Source organism: Oryctolagus cuniculus, chromosome 2 (assembly GCF_964237555.1).
Source record: "Oryctolagus cuniculus chromosome 2, mOryCun1.1, whole genome shotgun sequence".
Lineage (NCBI taxonomy): Eukaryota > Metazoa > Chordata > Mammalia > Lagomorpha > Leporidae > Oryctolagus > Oryctolagus cuniculus.
This window is the reverse complement of record NC_091433.1, coordinates 88842159-88866935: the sequence shown is the minus strand read 5'-3', so window position 1 is coordinate 88866935 and position 24777 is coordinate 88842159. Positions and strand designations below refer to the sequence as shown.

The 24777-nt window shown below is 41.5% G+C and overlaps 1 protein-coding gene across 1 annotated transcript in view; it reads right to left on the bottom strand.

The window, feature by feature from the left end:
• Positions 1-24777, bottom strand: part of ADAM9 (ADAM metallopeptidase domain 9) — a 136191-nt gene that overhangs the window by 33787 nt on the left and 77627 nt on the right. Inside the window, exons 15-16 of the mRNA XM_002720772.5 lie at positions 18672-18777; positions 5852-6035 (exon numbers count right to left, since the gene is read on the bottom strand). Coding sequence (XP_002720818.1) covers positions 5852-6035; positions 18672-18777 — 290 coding nt within the window. The remainder of the gene's footprint in view (positions 1-5851; positions 6036-18671; positions 18778-24777) is intronic.

The following is a 24777-nucleotide window of genomic DNA, read 5'->3' as shown; positions in this document are numbered from 1 at the left end:
GCAACTTAACACCAGTAAAGGCTGTGGCAGCACTTGCACACTCAGCTAGGGGATTTTATCAGATAAATCCACATTCACCACTGACACTGAGTCTGGCCTGAGGATTGGCAGGGGCAGGGTTCCCACTTAGAACTGTGAGGCGCTCCAGGGCTCCAACTGACAAGGCAAAGCACCCATAGGCAGCTGGACCCTGGGAACATCTCTGCTCTCCCTGTGATTGCGGCAGGTTTGTGGGCCTGAGACTGTAGGAGCCTTGTGCAATGTGACGTAGGAATTCTGTGACTCAACAATAGGGCGTGGGGTGTAGCTGGTTCTCTGGGTAATCACATTGTCTGGCATCAGAGGCTCAGAGCCCCATGACTGCGCAGGGTGGGTCAATACAGAGATTCCATGCTCACAATGAAGACTGCACAGATGCTTTGTGCATGCAATTCATGTGCGAGCATGGGTGAGAATAGCTAAATTCTTATGGAAACACAAGAGATCCCAAATAGCTAAAGCAATCTTAAACAACAAAAACAAAGTCAGAGGCATCACAAAACCAAAATTTCAGGACATAGCACAGGGCAATTATAATCCTAACAGCCAGACATGTAGTCAACAAATGGAACAGAATGGAAACCTCTGAAATTAATTCCTGCCATCCACAAGCGACTTACCTTTGACAAAGGAGTTAAAGTCAGTCCTTAGAGCAAGGACAGTCTGTACTGAACAAACGCTTCTGGTAAATTTGGATCTACACATGCAGAAGTTACGAAACAAGACTCTTACCTTACACGTTATACAAAAATTACTCAAAATGGATCAAGGATCTAAATCTATGACCTGATACCATCAAATTACTAGAGGACAACTTTGGGGAAACTCTGAGACATTGGCAAATACAAAGACTTCTTGGAAAAGATACCAGAGGCACAGGCAATAAATGAAAAAAAAAAATAGACAAAAGGGATTACATCAAGCTAAGGAACTTCTGCACTGCAAAGCAAACACTCAGCCAAGTGAAGAGGCCACCAACAGAATGGGAGAAAATATTAGCAAACTAAGCAACTGATAAAGGCTTATTATCCAGAATCCATGAAGAGCTCATGAAACTCAACAACAACAAAACTAACAATCCAGTGGACTTGAATAGGTGTTTTTCAAAAGATGAAATCCAAATGGCCAGCAGACACATGAAAAAATACTCAGTATCACTAGCCATCAGGGAAATGCAAATCAAAAGTACAATGAGGTTTTACCTTACCACAGTTAGAATGGCTCTCATAGAGAAATCAAATGACAAATGCTGGAAGGATGTGATGAAAAAGGTACCTTAACCCACTGTTGGTGGGAATGTAAACTGGTACAGTCACAGTATGTTGATACAGACCCACCATTATGACCCAGTCATCCCACTCCTAGAAATTTACCCAAAGGAAAAGAAATCAGCGTATGAAACAATGATCTGTACCCCCATGTTTACTGCAGCTCAATTTTTTGTTGTTGTTGTTGTTGTTGACAGGCAGAGTGGACAGTGAGAGAGACAGAGAGAAAGGTCTTCCTTTGCCGTTGGTTCACCCTCCAATGGCTGCTGCGGCTGGCGCGCTGCGGCGGGCGCACCGCGCTGATCCGATGGCAGAAGCCAGGTGCTTCTCCTGGTCTCCCATGGGGTGCAGGGTCCAAGTACTTGGGCCATCTTCCACTGCACTCCCTGGCCACAGCAGAGAGCTGGCCTGGAAGAGGGGCAACCGGGACAGAATCTGGCGCCCCAACAGGGACTAGAACCTGGTGTGCCGGCACCGCAAGGCAGAGGATTAGCCTAGTGAGCCGCGGCGCCGGCCACTGCAGCTCAATTTATAATAGCTAAGATATGGAATCAACCCAGATGTCCATCAACTGAAGACTGGTTAAAGAAAATGTGATATTAATATACTATGGAATACTACTCAGCTATAAAAGAAAAAAAATAAGAATGAAATCCTGTATTTTGCAAGAAAATGAATGCAACCAAAAACCATTATACTTAGTGAAATAAGCCAGTCCCAAAAAGACAAATATCATATGTTCTCCCTGATCAGTGGTAATAGAGTATCTAACAGGTAATCCACAGAAGTGAAACTGACACTTCGGGATGCTAAGATTTTGAACAGCCCTTGTCTTGACTGTTGAAGAACAGTGTTTTTGTTTTTGTTTTTTCCCTTCATATTATTGGTTGAATACTTAGTGTAGAGTTTATCTTATGAGTATAACTACTGAAAATAGATCTTTGTAAAAAATAAAAATGGGACTAAGAGAGGCAGGATGGCCGGCGCCGTGGCTCACTAGGCTAACCCTCCGCCTGTGGTGCTGGCACCCTGGGTTCTAGTCCCGGTCAGGGCACCAGATTCTGTCCCAGTTGCTCCTCTTCCAGTCCAGCTCTCTGCTGTGGCCCAGGAGTGCAGTGAAGGATGGCCCAAGTCCTTGGGCCCTGCACCCACATGGGAGACCGGGAGAAGCACCTGGCTCCTAGCTTCAGATCTGCGCGGTGCACCGGCTGCAGCAGCCATTGGGGGGTGAACCAATGGTAAAGGAAGACCTTTCTCCCTGTCTCTCTCTCTCACTGTCCACTTTGCCTGTCAAAAAAAAAGAAAGAAAGAAAAGAAGAGAAGAGAAGAGAAGAGAAGAGAAGAGAAGAGAAGAGAAGAGAAGAGAAGAGAAGAGAAGAGAAGAGAAGAGAAGAGAAAAGAAAAAAGAGAGGCAGGAGGAAGAAAGGCGGGAGTGAGGGCAGGAGAGAGGAAAAGGTAGGAAGAATCACTGTATTCCTAAATCTGTACATATGAAATGCATCAAGTTTGTGTTCCTTAAATAAAAGGTTTCTAGGTTAAAAATTGTTTCTGCAAAAATTAAAGAAAAAAGAGAACGGAAGGGAGGAAAAGAATTGACAGAAGGTGGAAGGGAAGTATTGCTATCTTCTTAGTATTGTATCTATGAAATACATAAAATCTGTTCTCTTTATATTAATAAATATTTTGAAAAATAAAAAAAAAAGGATCAATCTGAATATAGACCTACCCTATGATTCAGCCATCCCATTTCTGGGAATTTACCCAAACCAAAAGAAATCATCATATTAAAGAGTTATCTGTGCCCTCTATCCTTGCAATTTTTTGTATTTATTTATTTGACAGGCAGAGTTAGACAGTGAGAGAGAGAGAGACAGAGAGAAAGGTCTTCCTTCTGATGGTTCACCCCACAAATGGCCACTACGGCTAGAGCTACGCCGATCCAAAGCCAGGAGCCAGGTGTTTCCTCCTGGTCTCCACGCAGGTGCAGGGCCCAAGGACCTGGGCCATCCTCCACTGCCTGCCCAAGCCACAGCAGAGAGCTGGAGTGGAAGAGGAGCAACCAGGACTAGAACCCAGTGCTCATATGGGATGCTGGCGCCGCAGGCGGAGGATTAACCAAGTGAGCCACAGCGCCAGCCTCTATCCTTGCAATTATGCAAAAAAAAAAAAAAATCCAAATGGTAAACTCAGAAAAGAAATAAACATTGTATCATTTAAAGAAAATGACTATTTACCTAGAAAATTCGAATCAACTAAAATACCTAACTAAGTATATGGCTGATTACAAAATGAATAGATATAAATGATTTTTTTGTAAATACCAATAATAGCCAATAAAAAACATAAATAAAACAGCTGTTCTTATTAATTAAAAACAATTAAAATATATTCTAAAAAATAGTAACAGAAAGGGATGGGCCCTGTAAAATACATAGGAACACTAACCAAAAATTAGAATGGACCTTTATGATGAAATCTTTTTAAAAGATCCAAAAAAACAGAAAGACATACCATGTTCTTGTATGGTAGACTCAATAATGTAAAGATGTCACTTATCCCCACAATAAATGTATAAATTTAATGACATCCCAACCAAAATTCCAAAGCGCCTTTTTATTTTTTTGCACCTTGACAAAATGATCTCAAGTTCATCTGAAATGATATATAAATGAAAATAGCCAAGGAAACTCTGAAGAAGGAATGAGGAGGCATTTGTACTACCAGATGTTAAAAAATACAACATAAAGTCATCCAAAGTAAAACAAAGCAGAACAGATACGTGAATAGCCAGAGACAGATCAGCGGACATGAAGAGAAGCGAGAAACTGAGCCCATATTATATACATAAAAATTTAGCATAGCAAGCAATTCAAATAGAATTTCAAATTATAATAGAGGTTGTTAGGCAATACTAACCTTTCTGAAAACAAAACATCAGAACTTGGAATTTAGTGATAATTTCTCTTTTTAACATTTTATTTATTTATTTATTTAAAAGCAGAGCTACAGAGAGAGGAGAGACAGAGAGAGATCTTCCATATATACACTGACTCATTCCCCAGGTGGCCATGATGGCCAGAGCTGGGCTAGGCCAAAGCCAAGAGACAGGAGCTTCTTCCAGGTGTCCCATGTGGGTGCATGGGCCCAAGGACTTGAGCCATGCTTTGCTGCTTTCCCAGACATGTAAGCAAGGAGCTGGATCAGAGGTGGACTCAAACCGGTACCCATATGAGATGCCAGCACTGCAGGTAGTGGCTTAACCCACTGCACCACAACAACCCAAGTAATAATTTCTGAGTGAATGAATGCATGAAGGATAAAAGAAAAAAGAAGGCATGCCAACCTTTTTATGCACATAAAAGTACTCTAAACAAAGACATCTACTAAAACATACAAGAGAATAATAATCTGATACTATGCAGAAAAATGTCTTTCAATGTCTTTAAGTTCTTTAAAGTCAATAATTTTTAAAGGAATAAAGAGCAAGTAAATCATAAAAGAAAGAATAAATTTATATAGACAAACAGTTCAATATCATTATAATCAACAAAGAGTAAAATAAAAAGAAAATCACAATTGAAAGCTTTTAAAATAACTGCTACTCTTGACTACGATATTCAGAATTTAAAACACTTATACACAACTGGTTAGAAGATAAACTAACAAAATCTTTTCCAAAGAGAAATTTGGCAAAAATACCTAAAACCTAAAAAGAATAAACACCAATGTAGTGGTTTAACCTGAGAAAACAATCGGGGATGTTCTGAAAGTTTTATGGTAAAGCCATTTACAAAATATTGTTTATAATAGCTACAACACTCAAGTTTATATAGCTGCAAAAACAGGCATAAAAGCATGTGGGTCTTTTTTTAAGGAGAAGTGAAGAATAGAATGCAAACTGAAAACTGCCTAGAAATGGAGCTAACTTCAAGGCCCATTCATCTCTCTTTTTCATTGGCTACATCATCAGCCAATTATGTCTCCTGCTCCTCTATCTTGGTTGGTTTCTTCAACTTACTCAAGAATTGTGCTCCTTTCTATCTGTTTGTTATATACACAGCTTAACCTTGTCACAGCCCTCCTAGTCCAGCTCCTAGTTTCTGACCTCACTTTTAATTACCCTTAACTATATAATCCCCCAAAATGAGGGATTTGGCCCAGATCAACTTCTCATGTGGAACCAGTGGTGGCAAGTCAAGCTCTGGCACATGTCTGATCTAAACTCCTGTGGTCAGGGTGTCAAGGAGCACAGGCAGGACAGACATTTCTAACACAAATGCACACACACAGACACACACAACTCCTGCAAGCCACCTCACTGGCCCAACAGCAGCAAACAAACTAACACATTACAGCAAAAATCCGGATGGGAGGATTACAGTTGGCCTTCATTTTCTCCTTGGAGGCTTTGGATTTTCTACAACTCCTACAACAAATATAAATGTCTTTTATAATCAGAAAAGAGTAACCACCTTACTCACCTTACTTCCTATAGTGATTTCAAACTTTCATTTTCCTTTGTAAATAGAAAACATTCTGATTACCTTTCCAACATCACATTTTGTGCCTTCATTAACCATCCCAGGATCTGGAACATCTGATCCTAGCTGGAAATCCACACCCCAACATTTGGTGCCTCTACTGGGTGTCTGAATAATGGCAGGCACAATTCCAAATACAGGCATGTGCTGTACATTCTCACACTGAAGCTTTCCACACAAAGCATTCCTAGAGAGAAATAACACAAACATGAAATGTGTGTAGTGTATATGCAAAGGAAAATTATATATTTGTATGTACACAGAATTCACTGCTGTTCAGCTGAAGGGAAACTCAGAAGGAGGGGAAAATGTATGAGAGGAGAGCAACAGACGTCAAAGCAGCTCTCCTTAAATACTGCAGAGAAGCAAAGAAAAAAGATAAATGAGTATCTTATGTGAATTGTTAGGGCACCTGGCCTACTTCACCATCTAGAGCTCAAGAATTAGCACAGCAATCCCAAAACTCAATTGTGTCTTCTTAGAGTAACGGTAAGGAGAAAACCAGGCTCTGTAATGTAAAATAACTTAAGAAAGAAAAGACCCAATCTCTCTTGGCCTAGCTAACTCTTAGTTGCTTGATTAAAGAGTCACTTCATTAACTCACTAATTAATTCACTAACTCAGTACCAGAGTCTGTGAAGTCTTGCCTGACAACAATTCCCATCACCAAAGCTGGGTGAGTTAAAGGCCCTCCCCATATCCTTTCATGTCACCCTACATGCCCCCAACATCAACTCTCACGATACAGTTGAAATTTCCTATTTAACTGTCATCTGTCAGGCTGTCATCTGACAAAACCACCTACCCTATCTGTGAATCTCTTCTATATCATTGCCAATTCATCACAGGACATTTCTCCACAACACATCTAACTTGTCACCTCCAAGACTTCCATTCTAGCTGTCCTAACATTCTTTGATCTCCTGATTTAAAATCCATCTCCTTAGAACTTTTCCTCATGATTCCAGATGTTCCACAAGACCACCCTGATAATCTCCTTTCCTTCTCTTAAGACATATATTTTAGGACAATTATTACGTAGCTCCTAACTACTTACTTCACTGGGGCAAAATCCTACAATTATTTTTCATGCAACAAGGAAGTTCCTTCTAAATATGTCCCAGTTTGCCTCATTGCCTATGGAAGCATAGTGCTCAGAATAGAGCACGAAATCTCAGTTACAGCATGACAAAAAAAAATGCAGCTCTAACTATCAGATGCACTACTTTTATCAAGACCAACATTATAGCACATTTTACGGTAACTATATTACATTATTGAAGTGCTTAAATTTACCACTAGCTAAAATCCTATTTAATTTTTGCATATGCTGCTGCTAAGTCTTCATCTTCCCTCCATCCTGTATTTTTTCCCAATATGTCACCATTTATTTGACAAGAGTACATCGCTTAAACTTTCTTAGCTTCAGTATCATCATCTGAAAAAAGGAGATAAATGATAATGCCTATATCACATAGTTTGCAGAAATTAGATACGTGAACCTCTAATATAGCACATAGCATAAAACATACCTCAGTTAACATTTATAGGTGCCTATAAAATTCACATTGTTATGATAAACTCAGTATTTCATAAGCAGTCTTGGTGACATACTAACATGCAAAAGGAAAATAACATAAAAAAGCTGTTACAGATCATTAGAAAAATGACTTCAATATGAAAAAATGTGCAAAGATACAGACAGCTTATATGGTAAAAAAATCTAGACAGCCAAAAAAGCTAAGAAAATATTTTCATTGTTACATTATAATTGAAAACTCTATCGTGATCCTCATTAAAACAAATGCTTCAGGCAAGGAACGAGGTGAAACCCTGGTGGGAAACTGGGTATTCATACTGAACAAAATCATCACTCCACATATTATGTGATATCTGCAACAGAAAAACCTAACTGTATATCAAAAAGATTTCATCACTCTCAGTTAGTAACACTAACAATGTTAAGACAAGAGAGGTTAAGTGCCTCTGTGACACAACACATTGCATGAACTGTTCCTGTCAAAGATGTTTAACCTGAATATAATTAAGATTTTAGATAGAACTTTTGATTTAAAGAAGACCCAGTGGATAGAGACACAGGTTAAGCAACACTGACAGGAATATATCAAATCCAGAACTAGCTCAAGTCATTTCTACAAGTAAGTGTCACACTGAAAAGCACCCCTCAAAAAAAAAAAAAAAAAAGGAGTAAAGAGAGAGATTTTAGATTGAAAGTAACCTAAGGGGTATGACAACTAAATAAATGTGTGAATCTTAAGTGAATCTGGATGTGGAAAAAATTTCAGCTACAAAGATAATTTGAGAAATGGTAATATTGAACAGACAGTACATGATATTAATAAATTATTGGTTTTGTTAGGGTGATACAGTATTGTAATGGTCTTATGTAATGGAGATGAATACTGTAGAAATTAGAAGCAAAGAATTATAATGTCTATAATTTACTTAAACATGGTTCAGCAAAGTCTATACAAAGTAAAGATGATAAAATATTAACAGCATCTTAACCTAGAATACATTGGTATTCACCCTACTATTTTTTCTACTCCATTCCTTCTATATATTTGAAATTTTACATTTTAAATAGTTTTAAAAGATGAAAATGCCTATATCCTAAAGGAGAAAACCACCCTTCCGTTAAAAGGGAACATGTGGAATGATAAACATTAAGCATATGTTGATGTATGTACACAAATGCATGAAGGAGATGCAACAAAAATGTAAGACAATATCTGTGGATGAGAAGACTACACGTGATTACTTTCTTTGGAATTTTCAGGCCTTATACATTTTCTGGGATGAGGATGATAACAATAAGATGGACATGATGAGTGCTATAATGAACCAGGTTCTCTTCTTAGTACTAACATCTTCTAACTCATTCAGTCTTCAAAACAGCACTTGGAAATAGGTACCATTATTATCCCCACATTACAGGGTCAAAATGAGGTATGTATGTGAAGCAGTTTGTTCAAAACTTCAGAACTATTGTTTGAACCAGGACTCAGGCCCACCAAGTCTAGCTTCAAATGTATCTTCTTAATGAATGTATTAATTAAAATGAGCTACATAGTAATTTACTCACAGCATCTGTACTTTCATTCATTCAACATATATCTAATAGGCACTCGGTAGGCCCAAGGCATTATGCTAAACTCAACAGATAAAAGCATGTCACTGGCCTTAAAGTTCAGTGAGAAAGGATGTTAACCAATAGATCCACATAAAGAAATGAAACTCTGACAAATATAACAAAGGACAATCTCATAATAAAAAAGGATCAATTCATCAAGGAAACAATCTAAGGTGTATACATCTAATAATTCAAAACATACATGAAAAAATTTATAGAAATAGGAAGAGAAACAAATTCATAGTCATAACTGAAGATTTTAACATACCTAACAGACAAAATGGACATGTACACCCCAAAGATGGGGAAGATCTGAATACGATTATTAATTAACCTGACACATCCAGCAACTTCAGAATATACTTTGCTTTTCAATTACATATGGAACATTCTCCAGAGTATATGCTGAGCAATAATGCACATCTCAATGAATTCCAAAGAGTTGAAATCATATGGAGTATTATTCTGATAGAATTAAACTAGAAATGGAACAAAAAGACAACCAGAATATCCACAGCTATTTAAAAATTAAGCTGTATATGTTCAATAATCCATGATCAAAGGAGAAATCAAAATATAACTTACAAAATAGTAACAATAATGAAAATACAACATGTCAAATTCTATGAAAAACAAGCATACAGCATTAAGAACACCTTTGAGAGGACATCTGACCCTGTTAAAGAAGTGAAGGAAGTCTTCCTTAGAAAAAAATCATAATTGAAGGCCAGTGCTATAGCCTGGTGGGTTAAGCTGCTGCTTGGGATGCCAGCAACCTGGAAGAGCGCTGGTTCCTGTAAGAGTCCCAGCTGCTCTACTTCTGATCCAGCTCCTTGCTAACGTGGCTGGGAAAGCAGCAGAAGATGGTCCAAGTGTTTGGGCCCCTGCACTCACATGGGAGACCCAGAAGGAGATCCAGGTTCCTGGTTTCAGCTTCACCCTACCCTAGCCATTGTAGCCATCTGGGGAGTGAACAAGTGGATGGAAGATCAATTGAGCTCTGTCTGTCTCTTTCTCTCTCCCCCATTTCCCTCTGTAACTCTGCTTTTCAAATATGTAAATAAACCCTTTAAATAAATTAAAAATTTTTTCACAATTGAGCTATTATTGATAATATTTTAATGTAAAATAAAATTTCTTACTGAAATCTAAAAAATATAATAAGGAAAGTTGCTGTAAAAAAGGCCAATACAAGCACACTGAAAAGGGAAAATATACAAAAATATTCCAGGAAAATTAAAGCAAACATTGTGGGGAGCAACTCGGACTAGACTAAGTTACTGGAATTAAGACTTATTCTATGCATCTGCTCTCCCACAATATGGCGCTGGGAGAGAAGAAAACAGCTTCTACACAGCTGCCTCCAGTTCAACCAATAAACTGTAGGACTTGCTCCTGATTGGAGGAGAGCAGCGTACTCGGCGTGTGGGCAGCAGAGTTGGGATTGGTGGAAGGACTATAAAGGAGGAGAGAGACGGCATGCACCAGGAACATCTAAGGGGAACATCTATCTGAAGGAACACCTGAGCAGCCCCCGAGAGAGCCGGCCGGCGGTGTGCTGCTCCCCCGCGGAAGTGGGGAAAGTGGCTAGGGGGAACCGCCCTTCCACGGAGGTGGAAGGGACAGTAGCCAACCCGGGAAGAACCAGCAGCAAACCCGGGGAGGGCCGAGCAGACAAAAGAACAGCGCAGGGTCCTGTGTCGTTCCTCCACGAAGAGGGGGAGCGACATAATGGTGCCGTGACTCGGATATGAAGCCTAGGCAGGGTTCAGTGTCGTTCCTCCACGAAGACGGGGAGCGACAAAACATCTTAAAATGTACCACAATAATCATAAAGGAAAGATGTTTATATCTAGAATTATTCTATTGGAACTTTTAGAAATCAAAAATAGGGGTCAGCATCGTGGTATAGCGGGTTAAGCTACTGCCTGTTGTGCCGGCATCCCATATGGGCCCCAGTTCATGTCCTGGCTGCTCCACTTCAGATCCAGCTCCCTGCTGATGGCCTGAGAAAAGCAACAGAAGATGGCCCAAGTGGTTGGGTCCCTAATATCCACATGAGAGACTCAGAAGCTGCTCCTGGTTTCTGTCATTGGGGAGTGGACCAGCAGATGGAAAATCTCTATGTGTCTCTCCTCTCTCTCTCTATAACTCTGACTTTCAAATAAATAAATTGTTTTTAAAAATCAGATAAGGCCAGCGCTGCGGCTCACTAGGCTAATCCTCCGCCTTGCGGCGCCAACACACCGGATTCTAGTCCCAGTCGGGGCACCGTGTGGGGAGCAATCCGGACTGGACTAAGTTACTGGAATTAAGACTTATTCTATGCATCTGCTCCCCCACAATATGGCGCTGGGAGAGAAGAAAACAGCTTCTACACAGCTGCCTCCAGTTCAGCTAATAAACTGTAGGACTTGCTCCTGATTGGAGGAGAGCAGCGTACTCGGCGTGTGGGCAGCCGAGTTAGGATTGGCGGAGGAGGACTATAAAGGAGGAGAGAGAGAACATGCACCAGGAACATCTAAGAGGAACATCTAAGGGGAACATCTATCTGAAGGAACACCTGTGCAGCCCCCGAGAGAACCGGCCGGCGGTGTGCCGCTCCCCTGCGGAAGTGGGGAATGTGGCCAGGGGGAACCGCCCTTCCACGGAGGTGGAAGGGACAGTAGCCAACCCGGGAAGAACCAGCAGCAAACCCGGGGAGGGCCGAGCAGACGAAAGAACAGCGCAGGGTCCTGTGTTGCTCCTCCACGAAGAGGGGGAGCGACATAATGGTGCCGTGACTCGGATATGAAGCCTAGGCGGGACTTAGTGTCGCTCCTCCACGAAGACGGGGAGCGACATAATGGTGCCGTGACTCGGATAGGAAACCTAGGAGGGAAGAAGCAGGAAAATACCGGAGAGAGAGACTAGCAAAGAGCCTAGGTGCCGGAAGAAGCTATTGAAAGCCTAGGCAGAGACTCGGATATGGACTGTGGGAAAGAAGTTAGGATTTAAAGTGAAAGCAAGAAGAAACTTAGACTCAGATACGGACTGCAGGTTGAAAGTGAAAGTGAAACCTATAAGAAACTTAGACTTGGATACGGACTGTGGGGAGAAGCCAGGAGAAATGAGAGGAATATTGTTGGAAGAAAACTTAAGGAAACATACCGGGTAGAGAAAAATGTTAGGGAGGATGAAGCCGCGAGTGCAGGCCGAGGCGGAGACATAAGCCACCTTGGAATTCTTCAAGTCACCCCGGGGAGCAAGAGGCGAAGATCTGGAACCAGAGGCAGAGGCGTGGGCCGCCAGGTTGAAATTCGCCAGGTTAGTCCGGGGAACTTGGACTGAATGCCGGTGGTGGCGGAAACATTCGCGGAAGCCGCCGCGTGCAGAGAGAGCACGGGGCGTGAATAGATAGGGAACGCGGGGCTGGCGCGAGGCCGTGGTGCGGGCGCGAGGCCGTGGTGCGGGCGCGAAGTGCGTGGAGACCGCGGAGCGTGCGCGCAGAGCCGGGAACCCGCCGGCGGGGCGAGGCGCCGGGAAGCCGTGCAGAGCCATGAAGCTGCCGCGGGGCGAGGTGCCGAGAAGCAGCCTCGGGGCGAGCGCCGCCGGGAAGCCGCAGGGATAAGAGAAACAGAAGTTTAGAAGTAAAATGAGAGAAATAGGAATGTTGGCAGACAGAAGTAAAATGGGAGAAATAGGAATGCCCGGAGATAGAGAAGTAGAGAAATAGAAAGGCCTCCCCACAACACTGCAATGTGAGAGCTTGGATTCGGTCTGCCTGATTAAGTGAGGCGATGAGCACCTGCGGGCGGCTAGCAGCTTATGCGCCGCAGGTCACCTAAGACAGGCACGAATTAACATCAGTAAGGCCTCCCCACAATACAGCAATTAGGAGGCTTGGATTCGGTCTGCCTGATTAAGGCGGTAAGCACCAGCAAGCAGCTCGACCAGAGCATGCGCTGCAGGGCACCGAACACAGGCACGCATCAGCGCCTAAAAACCTCCTCACAACATGGCGAAGAGAGGACCCGGATTCGGTTTGCCTGATTGATAGGACGTGTAAGAACCTGTGGCAACTCTAGCAAGTACAGCAGAGTGTGTGCTGCGGGACACCGAAGACAGGCGCGTATCAACGCCAAAAATAAAAAGAAAGGGGGATCTGTGGGGAGCAATCCGGACTGGACTAAGTTACTGGAATTAAGACTTATTCTATGCATCTGCTCCCCCACAATATGGCGCTGGGAGAGAAGAAAACAGCTTCTACACAGCTGCCTCCAGTTCAGCTAATAAACTGTAGGACTTGCTCCTGATTGGAGGAGAGCAGCGTACTCGGCGTGTGGGCAGCCGAGTTAGGATTGGCGGAGGAGGACTATAAAGGAGGAGAGAGAGAACATGCACCAGGAACATCTAAGAGGAACATCTAAGGGGAACATCTATCTGAAGGAACACCTGTGCAGCCCCCGAGAGAACCGGCCGGCGGTGTGCCGCTCCCCTGCGGAAGTGGGGAATGTGGCCAGGGGGAACCGCCCTTCCACGGAGGTGGAAGGGACAGTAGCCAACCCGGGAAGAACCAGCAGCAAACCCGGGGAGGGCCGAGCAGACGAAAGAACAGCGCAGGGTCCTGTGTCGTTCCTCCACGAAGAGGGGGAGCGACATAATGGTGCCGTGACTCGGATATGAAGCCTAGGCAGGACTTAGTGTCACTCCTCCACGAAGACGGGGAGCGACACACCGGATTCTGTCCCGGTTGCCCCTCTTCCACGCCAGCTCTCTGCTGTGGCCAGGGAGTGCAGTGGAGGATGGCCCAAGTGCTTGGGCCCTGCACCCCATGGGAGACCAGGAGAAGTACCTGGCTCCTGACTTCAGATCAGCGCGGTGCGCCAGCCGCAGCGCGCCAGCCACGGCAGCCATTGGAGGGTGAAGCAACGGCAAAGGAAGACCTTTCTCTCTCTCTCTCTCTCTCTCTGTCCACTCTGTCAAAAAAAAAAAAAATCAGATAAATTTAGGGTTCCGGAAAATCCTGAAAATGTAAAATAAAATATTAACTGCAAATGATGAATTATCAAATGACACTAACGTATGTCTAAAACTATCCGTATGCGATGGCTACCAGGAAAAGTCATGGTATTTTCACGGAGTTAGTGACCTCATAATAAAAAAGCCAAACAAGATGGCCATGGGATTCTGCTAGGACTGTCTTGCACAAGGATGTTAAAGATATATGCAGATGTTAGCTATTAACTCCAATTTTTATAAAATGAAAAAGGATGGGGCAAGCACTGTGGTGTGGTATGCTAAGACTAAGACTCTGCCAGCGGCATTGGCATTGTATATGGGTGCCAGTTCTTTTTTTTTTTTTTTTTTTTTTCAGTTTTACGAATATATGTCTGTTTTCTTTTTTTTTTTTTTTATCTTTTATTTAATGAATATAAATTTCCAAAGTACGACTCATGTGTTACAATGGCTTCCCCCCCCATACCGTCCCTCCCACCCACAACCCCCCCCTTCCCACTCCCTCTCCCCCTCCATTCACGTCAAGATTCATTTTCGATTATCTTAATATACAGAAGATCAGCCTAGCATGCCTTAAGTAAGTATTTCAACAGTTTGCTCCCACACAGAAACATAAAGTGAAAAATAATAGATGATTTTTTTTAAATGATGATGAAATCAGATCAGACCTATTGTCATGTTTAATCCCAGTGAGAGTCAAGTTGGGAATTGATAAATTTTTTTTTTTTTTTACAGAAGATCAGTTTAGTATACATTAAGTAAAGATTTCAATCGTTTGCACCCCCATAGAAACACAAAGTGAAATATACTGTTTGAGTACTCGTTATAGCATTAAGCCTCAGTGTACAGCACGTTAAGGACAGAGATCCTACATGAGGAGTAAGTGCACAGTGACTCCTGCCGTTGACTTCACAAATTGACACTCCTGTTTATGGCATCAGTAATCTCCCTATGCACCAGTTATGAGTTTCCAAGGCTATGGAAGCCCCCTGAGTTCTCCGACTCTTATCTTGTTTAGACAAGGTCATAGTCAAAGTGGAGGTTCTCTCCTCCCTTCAGAGAAAGGTGGGTGCCAGTTCTTATCCCGGCTGCTCCTCTTCCAATACAACATCTCTGCTGATGGCCTGGGAAAGCAGTGGAGGATGGCCCAAGTGCTTGTGCCCCTGCACCCATGTGGGAGGCCTGAAATAAGCTCCTGGCTCCTAGCTTGGGATTGGCCCAGCTCAGCTTCGGCCTTTGCGGCTGTCTGGGGAGTGAACCAGCGGATGGAAGACCTTTCTCTTTGTTTCTCCCTTTCTCTGTCTGTAACTCTACCTCTCAAATAAATAAATAAAATCTTTTTTAAAAAATGAAAAAGGGGGGGGGGCCGAACTGTGGCATAGCAGGTGAAGCCTCTGCCAGCAGTGCCAGCATCCTATATGGGTGTGGGTTCGAGTCTCGGCTGCTCCACTTCCAATCCAGCTCTCTGCTATGCCTAGGAAAGCAGCAGAGGATGGCCCAAGTGCTTGGGCCCCTGCACCCCCATAGGAAAGCCGGAAGAAGCTCCTCACTCCTGACTTTGGATCGGCACAGCTCCAGCAGTTGCAGCCATTTTGGAACTGAACAGATGTAAGACCTCTCTCTCTCTCTCTGCCTCTGCCTCTCTGTAACTGTCTTTCAAATAAACAAAAAAATATTTTTTAAAAAAGGAAAAAGGAATGTAGATGTGAAATAAATATATGCTGATCACTATGAAAGACATGAGTAAATCTGTAGGAGCAACATAGAGTGACCAACAAAGTGGAATCGTTGAAAATTATTTCACTACAATTATATTAAAAAGGCATATACATTAAACATTTTTCATGAAATGTAAATCAAAGTGCACAACAAATACCACTATAAACATTAAGGAAAAGTGCCAGTAATTGTAATTAACCTACTAACATTTTCAAAGATCAAAGGTAAAAAACATAGTTCTGGAAATTGTCAACAAATATGATACTTGGAAAGGGAGACTGAGCAGACTAGCCTAAGAAAGCTCGGAAAACTATTTAAATGAAAATTGCAAGAACAACCTAAACAATTTCATGGATGTTGAAAACTTGTTTTTTTCTCACTGATTTTTATTTATATAAAGGGAACAAATTTCACATATTTCATATGTACAGTTTTGAGAGCATAATGACACTGCCATCCTGCTCTCCCTCCCTCCCCCCACCTTCCCTTCACCACCTTTTGTTATTTTTCTTTTAATTCTTATAATGACATAATTTGAATTTACTGTATAATAAGCTTAACCATCCACTAAATAAAGAATTCAACAAGTAGTAAGCAGAAAAACCACTGTTCCTCAAGACTGTAGACAAGGGCCGTAAACAATAATTGGATCTTAAAATGTCAGTTTTGGGGCCAGCGCTGTGGTGTAGTGTGTTAAAGTCCCAGCCTGCAGTGCTGGCATCCCATATGGGCACTGGTTCTATTCCAGCTGCTCCACTTCCAATTCAGCTCTCTGCTATGGCCTGGGAAAGCAGAGGAAGATAACCCAAATCCTTGGGCCCCTGAACCTGTGTGGATGACCCAGAAGACACTCCTGGCTCCTGGCTTTGGAGCAGCTCAGCTCTAGCTGTTGTGGTCATTTGGGGAGTGAACCAGCAGATTGGAAGACCTCTCTCTCTCTGGTTCTACCTCTCTCTGTAACTCTTTCGAATAAATAAAATATATCTTAAAAAAAAAGTCAGTTTTTCTTATATGTATCTTTGTACTTTGTATACAATCTGAAAGAAAAGAAAAGAAAAGAAAAGAAAAGAAAAGAAAAGAAAAGAAAAGAAAAGAAAAGGAAATAACACTTGAGCTAAGATCTAGAGTATGAACAACACAATTAAGTAGGTAAGTAGAGGCCAGCGCTGTGGCTCACTTGGCTAATTCTCTGCCTGCGGCGCCAGCACCCCGGGTTCTAGTCCTGGATGGGGTGCCGGTACTAGTCCCAGTTGCTCCTCTTCCAGTCCAGCTCTCTGCTGTGGCCTGGGAGTGCAGAGGAGGATGGCCCAAGTGCTTGGGCCCTGGACCCACATGGGAGACCAGGAGGGAGTACCCGGCTCCTGGCTTCAGATCAGTGCAGCGCCAGCTGTAGCGGCCATTAGAGGAGTGAATCAATGGAAGGAAGACCTTTCTCTCTGTCTCTATCTCTCTCACTGTCTAACTCTGTCTGGCAAAAAATAAAAAATAAAAAGTAGGTAAGTGGGAAGACAGCATGCCTAGCAGCATGTGCAGGGGGCCCCAGCAGAAGCCCACTCAGTGGGCAGTATGGCTGAAGCATCCTACATAGGTGTCAAATGAACACAAAAGTAAATCAAATCACCCACTGGGGAAAAAAAAAAAAAAAAAAAAAACAGGAGGCGGAGGAAGAGATTCTACCTACATGCTAGGGAAAGAGGTTTCTTCAACTAGGAAAAAATGGCCAACACAGCTTAGTGCTGCTGAAAGGCCAAGAACCGTGCAGGAAGACCCACAAGCATCAGTCGGACTTAGTGACATGGAGGTCACCTTATCCTTTCTTCTCATGAAATATAACTTTACTACAGTTGCTTAGCTTCACTGGAGGCTTGAGGTATAGAAGCAGAGTACTAGAGAACAATCCCAATTATGTAAAATGCCTGTGCCAAGTATATTCAATGCACAGAAACAAAAGTAAATACACAGAACTTAGCATGTATGGATTGAGCTTATAGATAACTTTTCCTCATTTATATTAAGCAAATTCTTATTATAGTAATAAAAATGTTTTAAATCATTATTTTAATATTATATAGAGCTAGAAGAAAATAATGAAACTCAGAATTAATTCTACAAGTACCTTTATCTTGGAATTTAGTATCTTCTACCAAAGGGAAAATAAAAGGAGTGTTTAGTTGGAGTTCTTATTGTAGATCAGGGATAAGTAAAGTAAGATTCTGTGGGGAGCAACTGAAACTAGACTAAGTTACTGGAATTAAGACTTATTCTATGCATCTGCTCTCCCACAATATGGCGCTGAGAGAGAGACCAAACAACCTCTAGGCAGCTGCCTCTCGCCAATTTGACTGATAAGCTGCAGGAGCTAATCCTGCTCCTGATTGGAGGAGAGCAGCGTGCTCAGCGCGTGGGTAGCAGAGTTGGGATTGGTGGAAAAGGATTATAAGGGAGGAGAGAAACAACATGCACCAGGAACATCTATCTGAAGGAATATCTAAAGGGAACATCCGGATAACATCTGAGCAGCCCCCGAGAAGAACCGGCCGGGGTGTGCCGCTCCTCCGCAGAAGCGGGGAATGCGGCGGGGGGGTGCCGCCCCTCCACGGAGGTGGAGGGGTTGGCAGCTAACCCGGGACGTTGTCGTTCCTCCACGAGTGAGGGACCAGCAGCTAAACCGGGAAGGGCCAGGCAGAAAGAACAGCACAGGGTCCAGTGTCGTTCCTCCGCGAATGGGGGAGCGACAAGATTCTAAAAACCACTATATTTTAGACAGTTGGTATCTAAAGGGATGAATTATCTTACCAGTTTGTTCCTAACACCAGAGTTTGAAGCCTTGTCTTGTAAAATGTAAGCTTGAAAAGTTGGATATTTAAGGGGAAGAAAGACAGCAGTTATAAAAGACACTAGAGCTGACTTGTCTCATAATCTTTCATATTCTGCAGCCTCACCTCCACTTACCCAGTGGCACACTTCTTGTATTCATTGCCAGAGAAACCACAATTGCCAAATCTGTCACCTTTAGAATTCACTTCAATGAAACAATCTCTTGGGGCAGCTTTGGCTTCTGCAATATTAAACATTTAAAAAAGGAAAAAGTTATGGCAGTTTAACTCAGAAATAAAAGAATTCCCTATGACAGCACATACACCTGGACAAACTGTCCCAACACCTCTGAAAAGTTTCAGGCTTTACATACAAAACACTCCTACATTTTATACATAATAACAAATGTAAAAAAAGCTTAGATTCACTTAAAAGCTAGTCTGAACTCAAATACCCAAGCTCTACAAGAAATGTCATTAAACAAGAAATTATAAATAAATTTGAAACCACAACAGTATATAATATTTTCAGAATATTCACTCTCCTTCCTCTTCCAAATGATGGCACTTCAAAAAGTTTGTGGAGAATGGAATTAAAAGATTAGCACAAAAAATCTTGAAATCTATGCACACCTTTTTATAATATGCATTTACCATTAACTTTTCGAAACCCTTTCATACATATCTATTGTGCTTCTCTGATTGTATCAGGCTGCAAAGGATTGATAGAAACCAGCTATTATTTCTGGTTTTGTCTTTGTTTTACTGTATCTGGATGCTAAGTTTAGGGTTTTTTTTTAATTAGCTGGCTTGACAAACACCCAAAAGAAATGGCAAAAGTACAATCCATTCCTGTTTTCTTAAACTGATGTATCACTTAATATTCAGCTTTTCCAATTAATTATTCCTAAAAATATTTTATTTGTAAATACTTTGAAGACAAAATGTTAGTACTTCCCCTTTAATAAAATAAGTCCACTTGCCTATTTTACACATCTGATACTATGCTGTTGAGTTTTAAAAAAGGATGTGGGTTAAAGAAGTTACAGCTAAAAAAAATTCAAATAAGATGAAAAACTAATATAGCAAAATTACACATGATAAATGTCACAGAAAATATTCCCAGCCACACCCTTAAAAAATATAAATAACTGCAGGAATTCCAAACAATACATAAAGAAAAAAGTAACTAGTTACCTTATTCCTAGATATTTTTGCAAGCCTCTTCCAAGGTTAATACACTTGCTAAATAATATATTTGCCTAACCATAATGACTTTTTTGGTCTGGAATAACCTTTGTATTTCAACAAAATATATCAGAGTTGACAAGTCTCTACCATGCTATCCCATGACCTGACTTATATTACTCCTATTTATTTCTTAGATAGTCTTCTCTCTTCAAGTCGACCCACCATGAATCCCAGGCCATGGAGGACAGCTGAATAGAAAGTGGAGCAGCCGGGATTCCAAACGCTGTCCACATGGCATGCCAGCACTGCAGGTGGCAGCACTACTTATTATACCACAGTGCTGGCCCTGAAACAGTTGTATTCTAACAACACAACACGAAGATGTAACTAACTTACTGCTGACTTCTTTTTAAAAGGTCATTTGAAGATATTAAAGCTCAAAATTGGAACTAGAAAACCCTGAGAATTCAAAGTGTTAATGAGCTAAATTGAACTCATTTAATTGTAATTAAAAATTGATTGCAGTTATTGAGTCCCAAGATTACAGCTTGTTTTACTGAAAGGAGACAGTCTTCGAAACATGTTTCATCAAGAATCATTTGGTAGTGTTGCAATAAACACCGTTCAAATACCAAAAAAAAAAAAAAAAAAAAAAAAAAAGAAGGGGTATAACAGAAACTAGAAACAACACAAGTTTGGTCAAAGTCAAGGACTCTGACTCCAGAGAAACAGAGCACTGTAATGACTGAACTTCTTAAATAAGTAACACAAACAAAATTAAAAATAAAAAACAGTGAAACAAAGTAAGGGTTTGGGTTTTTCTCTCCTTCCTCCTTCCATTCCCTCCTCCCTTCCCTTTTTCATTAACTATTTGTTAAATCTAAGTTCTCCATACCAAAAAGGCAATGGACAGTTCCACAGCAACTCTCTACAAGAAAAGAGTAAAACTATTGTTAACTTTCTGGTCTCTCTTCTTTATTAAAGATAAGACTCAACGAGCATATGTCACACACACTCTGCTAAGTTGAATATGCTGTCACTTTTCCTACTGACTCACAGCAGTGAAAGACTCAGAGGACACAATGCTATGCTGCTTTCACCACTGGCACACTGTTAGCACCATGGGTAATTAAAACGAAGCTGGCCGGCGCCGCGGCTCACTAGGCTAATCCTCCGCCTTGCGGCGCCAACACACCGGATTCTAGTCCCAGTCGGGGCGCCGGATTCTGTCCCGGTTGCCCCTCTTCCAGGCCAGCTCTCTGCTGTGGCCAGGGAGTGCAGTGGAGGATGGCCCAAGTGCTTGGGCCCTGCACCCCATGGGAGACCAGGAGAAGTACCTGGCTCCTGCCATCGGATCAGCGTGGTGCGCTGGCCACAGCGCACCAGCCGCAGCGGCCATTGGAGGGTGAACCAACGGCAAAGGAAAACCTTTCTCTCTGTTTCTCTCTCTCTCACTGCCCATTCTGCCTGTCAAAAAAAAAAAAAAAAAAAAAAAAAACCCGAAGCTAAGTGACAGAAGCTCTCCAAGGTTTCTGACAAGGACTACGCTGCAGCTAATAGATATCCTTTCTCTGCTCCTCAAAACTATTCTCCACAATGTTGAGAGACAAATCCCAAATGCAAATCTAAGCATGTAATTTCCATATTTAAAACCCACCATTCTCCACTATCTGCGGCAGAAAAAACTTAATCTGTAATTTATGGCCCAAAAACGGTTAAGGTTAGCAACCTGAAAGATATTGTTTAAATTCCTGAAAAGGTCTAAATCTGACTTGTAATTCTCTTGCGCCATTTTTTTCCCATTTTTTTTCTCATTCTCTCAGAAGAGCATATGACTGCCCTATAGCAAAGTTCTCATTGAATATATTCTGGAATAATAGTAAAAGCCATGATTTTCAATCAAATAATTCTGCTAAAGGATTCTAAGAATGTCATCTTCTTTGAGTAGAATACTGAAAAAAAAAAGAAGAAAAAAAATCTAGAAATAGATCCAAGTATACAAAGTATACAAGTGCTATTTCAAATTAATAGGAAAAATGTTCAATAAATCACAGAAGAATTAAGAACTTAAATATGCAAAATGTAAGTAAAACAGTGCTCAAATATTAATTATATACTCTGAGAAGAATATCTAAGTAAGCATCAAACACAGAAATCATAAATGAAAAGGTAAGTGAGAAAAAAAATAAATCAAGAAATAAACAAAATTAAGACAATGAATAAAATGGCACAAATATAATTAACCTCTAAAAAAACTTGAAAAATAGTAATAAGAAATAAATACCTTAGTAGAAAAATAACTGGAAAACAGGAACAGGGGAGACATAACAGAGACAATACAAATGGTCAACAACAATATGAAAAAAATCTCGTGGGCTGGCACTGTGGTGCAGTGGATTAATCCTCTGCTGCGGCGCCAGCATCCCATGTGGGCTAGTCCCAGCTGCTCCTCTTCCCATGCGGCTCTCTGCTATGGCCTGGGAAAGCAGTAGAAGATGGCCCAAATCCACTAGCAATTAAAATGTACATTTGAAAATAAAAAAATTTATGTTTTTGCATTTATTACATTAGAAGAGCTTTTTTTAAAAAATGGAAACATCATTGGAAATATCTGAGGGAACAAATGGTCAAGTACAGCTAATGGAGTTTAAAATGGGTAAAATGCTATGACAATGTCTTAACAGCATTTAAAGAATTTATCCTGAAGAAATAAAAGCAGATGGGGCAAAGACTACATTCCACAGATACTACCAGCATTGCTGCCTGGCTACACAAAATACAGAAAGTGGTAAATATGGCACTACAGAAAACTTGTAAGTAACAAGAAAAGTATTTACAATTTATGGAGAATAAAAAGGAGCAGTTTTAAAGCCATACATCCCTGTGATCTCATCTTTTTATATTATATACTTGTACACATACTCATTTTAAAAATATCAAATTGTTAGCAGTGATTACCTAGCCAGAATATTGAGAGCATGGGGAAATATTTATTTTCAACTTTTTGCTTACTTGTTTTAAAAATGTACTATTTTTCCAGCTAAGAAAGTAAATCAACATGGCTCCGTCTTCACAAACTCTAGCACTGCATGTTAAGCTCACCACATTCACAGCGGCTGAGATCATGGCTCTGCTGCTTTCTGCTCGTGTGACCTCTATTTGTTCTAAGCCTTAGCTCCCTTGAAAGTTCAAACATTCAAAGGAATGAAAATTAGACCCATAATGCAAAACTTGACTACACCTTTAAAATTCAGGAAAAAGAAGTGAACACAAGCATTTAGCTTCCCTGCTTCCTGAAACCCCATGTAAGCAAAGAAAATAGTTTTGTTTTCTTTTTTTAGCTCATTAACCCACAGACAACAGAACCATGCAAGGAGATAGCACAAAACTGTGGACACTGAAAAGCAGCTGATAAGGTGGGAAATGACAGCATGTGAGCTTTCTATCTCAAGATTTCAGCAAAGAAGAAATTGGATGTACTAGACACCTCTAGACACAGGGGCTATGGCTAAGATAAACAGGAATGTTCACAGTCTGTTGAAGAAGTGTTAGATCCACAGATTGTCTCCCCTCTGTGTAATCCTGACTATATCTTCTCTATTCTGGAAAAACAATGCATTTTTTCCCTCTGGAGAGGTTTATTTTCTAGGGAGAAGAAAACAAAGGATTTTATGATTTAGGAAGGCAAGGCACAGTAATAAACACAGCAACTGCTCCAAACATAAGGGGATAAACTGAGTATGTGCCCATGCAATAACGAGGTCCCCAGCCTTATTCTTCCCCACCACTTGCTTCCCTCCCAGCATACTACTACTACTACTACAAGCCAGACCCTTGGCCCTCAGGCCAGAAGGATGGATAATACCTTCACAAAAGAATGTAACAAGACCAAGAGGAAAAAAAAAAAAAACACCCCAAGATATGGGACTGGCTTTTCTTCTTTTTTTTTTTTTAAAGATTTTTTTGTTTATTTGAAAGTCAGAGTTACACAGAGAGAGAAGGAGAGGTGGGGACGGGGCGGGGGGGGGGGGGTCTTCCATCCACTGGTTTACTCCCCAGTTGGCCACAACAGGAGCCAGGAGCTTCTTCCAGGCCTCCCATGTGGGTGCAGGGGCCCAAGGACCATCTTCTACTGCCTTCCCAGGCCACAGCAGAGAGCTGGATCAGAAGTGGAGCAGCCGGGACTAGAACAAGCACCCACAGGGGAAGCGGCAGCTTTACCTGCTACACAACAGTACCAGTCCTGGGACTGGCTTTCAAAGTTCAGTCATATCATCCTATAGCAGGGGTAGGCAATGTCCATGTAAGGCCCACAAAAACATCTGGTCTGGCCCCACCAAGGCAACTGTGTGCATGACTAGAGATTCAACAAATCTCTGGCAGGCTAATTTTTAAGCTGATAATCTTGCACAGCACACGGATGATGTTTTATATATATAAAAGGCCCTTGGCAGAAAAAAAGGTTCCCCTACCTGTCCTGTAGGTAAGAATTCATAGAACTAAAACAACAGTGCCTGAAATGAAAAAACTCATGAAAAGAATTAGAAAACAAAGTTGAAGAAGCTGCCCTAGTAAACAGGCCAAAGAAAGAGGCACAGAAAATACAATATGTGATACAGGAAAAGAAGCCACAAGTTTGTTTGTTTTTTTTTTTGTTTTTTTTTTTAAGAACTAAAAGAGAAAAAAGTTCAAACATTAAGAACAGTGAGCTTTCAAAATAAGGTACATAGCACAATGAATACAACAGCCACACATCAAGGTGTACCACCTTGATGACCATCAAGCTTTCCAGAGGGAGGAGAAAAGGCCATATACAAGAATCACAGGGGCTAGAGCTGTGACACAGGATGCTGGCATCCCATACAGGAGCACTGGTTCGAATCCCAGCTGTTCCACTTCCTTTCCAGCTCCCTGCTAATGTGCTTGAGAAAGCAGCACAAGACGGCCCAAATGCTTACACCATGGCCACTAAGGGGAAACCCACAGAGTTCTGGGCTTTTAGCTTCAGATTGGACCAGCCCTAACCCTTGTAGCCATTTGGGGAGTGAACC